Source organism: Primulina huaijiensis, chromosome 11 (genome assembly GCF_012295235.1).
Source record: "Primulina huaijiensis isolate GDHJ02 chromosome 11, ASM1229523v2, whole genome shotgun sequence".
Classification (NCBI taxonomy): domain Eukaryota; kingdom Viridiplantae; phylum Streptophyta; class Magnoliopsida; order Lamiales; family Gesneriaceae; genus Primulina; species Primulina huaijiensis.
The window spans coordinates 24,289,214-24,292,264 of NC_133316.1; the positions used below are offsets into that span (position 1 = coordinate 24,289,214).

The following is a 3,051-nucleotide window of genomic DNA, read 5'->3' on the forward strand; positions in this document are numbered from 1 at the left end:
TATAACAACAACAATCCCAAACAGTCTTATTTCTTTGCCTTAAAAAAACACATAATTTTACATATAGTGGATAATGATCATAGCTAGAAAGAATGGACCATGAACCAGTGAAGAAATTTTATACCATTGGATCGGCTCACATTAATTACACCAGTAGCAACATGTATGAGAGCTGAAAACAAGATTGGTCCCTCCGTAGTAGCATCAAGCAACCATACATGAAATTGTGGAGATTTAGCAATTGAACGGCAAATAATAAGAACAAAAGGTAAGAAATGGAGAATTTGACTTCATTATTGCTTGACTCGAATTAATAAGAACTCCATGATTTTTTCATAAAAAAGAACCCAAGAAATCTACACTTCTCCTACTACTCTTCTCTGCTATTAATTTACAAACCAAACAAGCCACCTTGTATTCAACTAGAAGGGTTGAAGATAAAAGTGGCTTAAAGCTACTAATGTCACAAAAATAAACATAAGAAAATTCTTCACATTGCCAGTTCGATTCCCATAAATAGTTCTCTCTGAGCAAATCCATCTCCATGACCAGAAGAAGGAAACAGGGCAACTGAAATATCTTCAAGTTTCTTCTTGCTTAATCTAAAACGTGGAACCCTCGACTGCTTTGGAGCATTTGGGGCTTCAACCTCGTTGAAATCCTCGGAAGTTCCCATGTTTCGGAATCCAACCGTTTTTCTGGGTGTAGAGTAGGCAAAATGTGACTCCTTTGCTATCAATGTCTGTTTCAGAAATGGGAAAAAAAATAAAGATACGTTTCAATAGGTCAGCATATATATTTTAGAGAATGAATATTCGAGGTTTCTTTAACAAAGTCAAAGCTTATACCGCTTCTCTGATGGCATTTGACACGAAAAACAGCCTCTTCAAATCATCGTGCTCCACACCACATAGAATCCTAATCTGATTAACAAAAACCATAGCTCTTAATTAGCAACACACAACACAACTGAACTTCATCCCAACTCACAAACACCAAGAAACATCACACATTTCACAAATTAATGTAAAAAAACATGCATATATCACATTCTCAGGCCAATTGAAAAAGTATCAGACACACGATCACAAATATCCTCCACAGCATCTAAAACAAGTATCAAATTAAAGATGTAATCTAAACTAACCAAAATTTCCTGAGGCAAGTTTTCAAGTGCAGATTTATCCGTAGAGAGAAATGAATCTTGAAAGCATTGTCTCTTCGGAATGGAAGAACAATCATCGTCATCTCTAAATTCTGTACAAATTTCTGATAAAGCGACCCTTTTTCTCCCAAACGAAGAACTTCTCACCAGCCCCATTCCATAACCTTCACTCGCCCTTTCCATATTTGAACCGCATTTCACCGCTAACGCCATTCAACTCCGCTTCAAAGTCTAAAATCCAATCTACAACAACCAAACCACTGATAACTTCCCCAAATTCGTAACCCCGACAGGAATCGAGCAAATTTACTAAAAATGGCAAGAACCTGAGATACCGCGCGCTACTCTTATACTAGGTTGTGAATCTTTATATATAATGGTAAAGAAATCTTAATCAGATGGAGGAAAGTACAAGGAAAAAGGTGCAAATGACTCGGTTTTACGAAGTAGAAATCAAGTTTCTTGTCTCAACCGTCTTATGCATGCCAGCCACCCACCCACCCACCTTTGTCTTATATATACGCTCACGCCGAGTCAAAGTTTTCTATTGGATAGAAAATATTTAAATAACATTATCTTTTCCATTTCTGGAATTTTCTGGACTATATATGAGGAGTAGCGAGAGATTTCAGAAGAAAAAATCTTGTGAAAAAAGAGAGAGAGCAAGACTCCATACATGAAGTGCAGGGAAACTAGCCGTTGGCGGAGGACACGTGTCGAGTACACAGAGGTTTGAGGAAACAGCATGGGTATTTCGAATGACGTGGCGGGTAGTGGTCGGTCGGTTTTGGAAATTAAAATTTAAATATATTTTGTGATAGATGTGCTGTGCTTTTTATTTATCAAAAATGTCTACGATTCTGACAGGTGGCCAAACGAATAATTTGACGGTCTAGATTGATGAAAAGTGTGAGGAAAGGATTCTAAATGGGCGGCTCACGGAGTGACTGCTGTTAATTGCGCGTGCCAAATGGTTTGCTTAGTCAAATGAACGCTGCCATCAATAATAAACACATACTAATAAGAAAAAATATTATATATATATTCCCCCTGCAAGCCATTCCAGCGTTACTGTTAATGAACACGTCATTCCTTGCTCTAACAATATCCAGGCTTTGTGAGTATGGGGCATTAATTAAGAATAGCCTGGCCATCGATACATACAGCTCCTTGAGAGCGAAGCCCTTTGACAAATCCCAGGAATGGAAATGCTGCGCCAAATTCCGCAAAATTATTCCTCCGTAATTTTCCCAAAATAGACTCTCCGCAAAAGCATATTTCCGGAGCTACAAAAAAAGGAGAGAAGAATAGAAAATCAATTAGAATATTTTGGCATTTCATTTTAGAAAAAAAGTAAAAAAATTGGGCAAAATTTTTAAATTATTTTCGTAACTCACATCAATGAAAAGCCTCTCAAAACGCTGCATTTCTTGAAAAAAAGGGCAATATCAAGAGGGTTGACGTTGCTCTCTCCTCCAACAAGCAAGTGAAGTTCTTTTAATTTCCAAAGGTAAAATTACAATTCCCTATATCCAGTCTCCTCAAATCTTGCACAAAGTGCCTGAATATCAATTTGGAACACAACAATTATCGTTAGTATTTGAGAAAATAAAATAAAAAATTTATATGAAATCAAACCAATGGATAAATTTATACCTCAAGAATAGTATGGTTCACAGCGAGCCTGGTGGTGACTCAAGAAAGAGCAATCATCACATCGTTTCTACGAGGAGGCAACTGGAAAGCTCGAGGAGAAGTGAGCTCAAAGACCTCACCACTCAGATACGGCAGACGACTCTCGAATCTGAACTCGCAAATTTTACCATGGTAATGAAGTGTATGAAGACTAGGTGCCTTAATCCTTATTGTCAAAATACCTGTACAAT

At 37.4% G+C, this 3,051-nt stretch overlaps 1 protein-coding gene across 1 annotated transcript; it reads right to left on the reverse strand.

The window, feature by feature from the left end:
* Positions 1–279: 279 nt before the first annotated feature.
* On the reverse strand, positions 280–1,804 carry LOC140988560 (F-box protein At1g61340-like). Its single transcript, XM_073457562.1, has 3 exons — positions 1,148–1,804; positions 849–923; positions 280–742 (listed from the first exon to the last, which is right to left on the reverse strand). Exons 1-3 carry the CDS (start codon positions 1,376–1,378, stop codon positions 491–493), a joined length of 558 nt encoding a protein of 185 aa, XP_073313663.1. The 5' UTR covers positions 1,379–1,804; the 3' UTR covers positions 280–490.
* Positions 1,805–3,051: the final 1,247 nt, after the last annotated feature.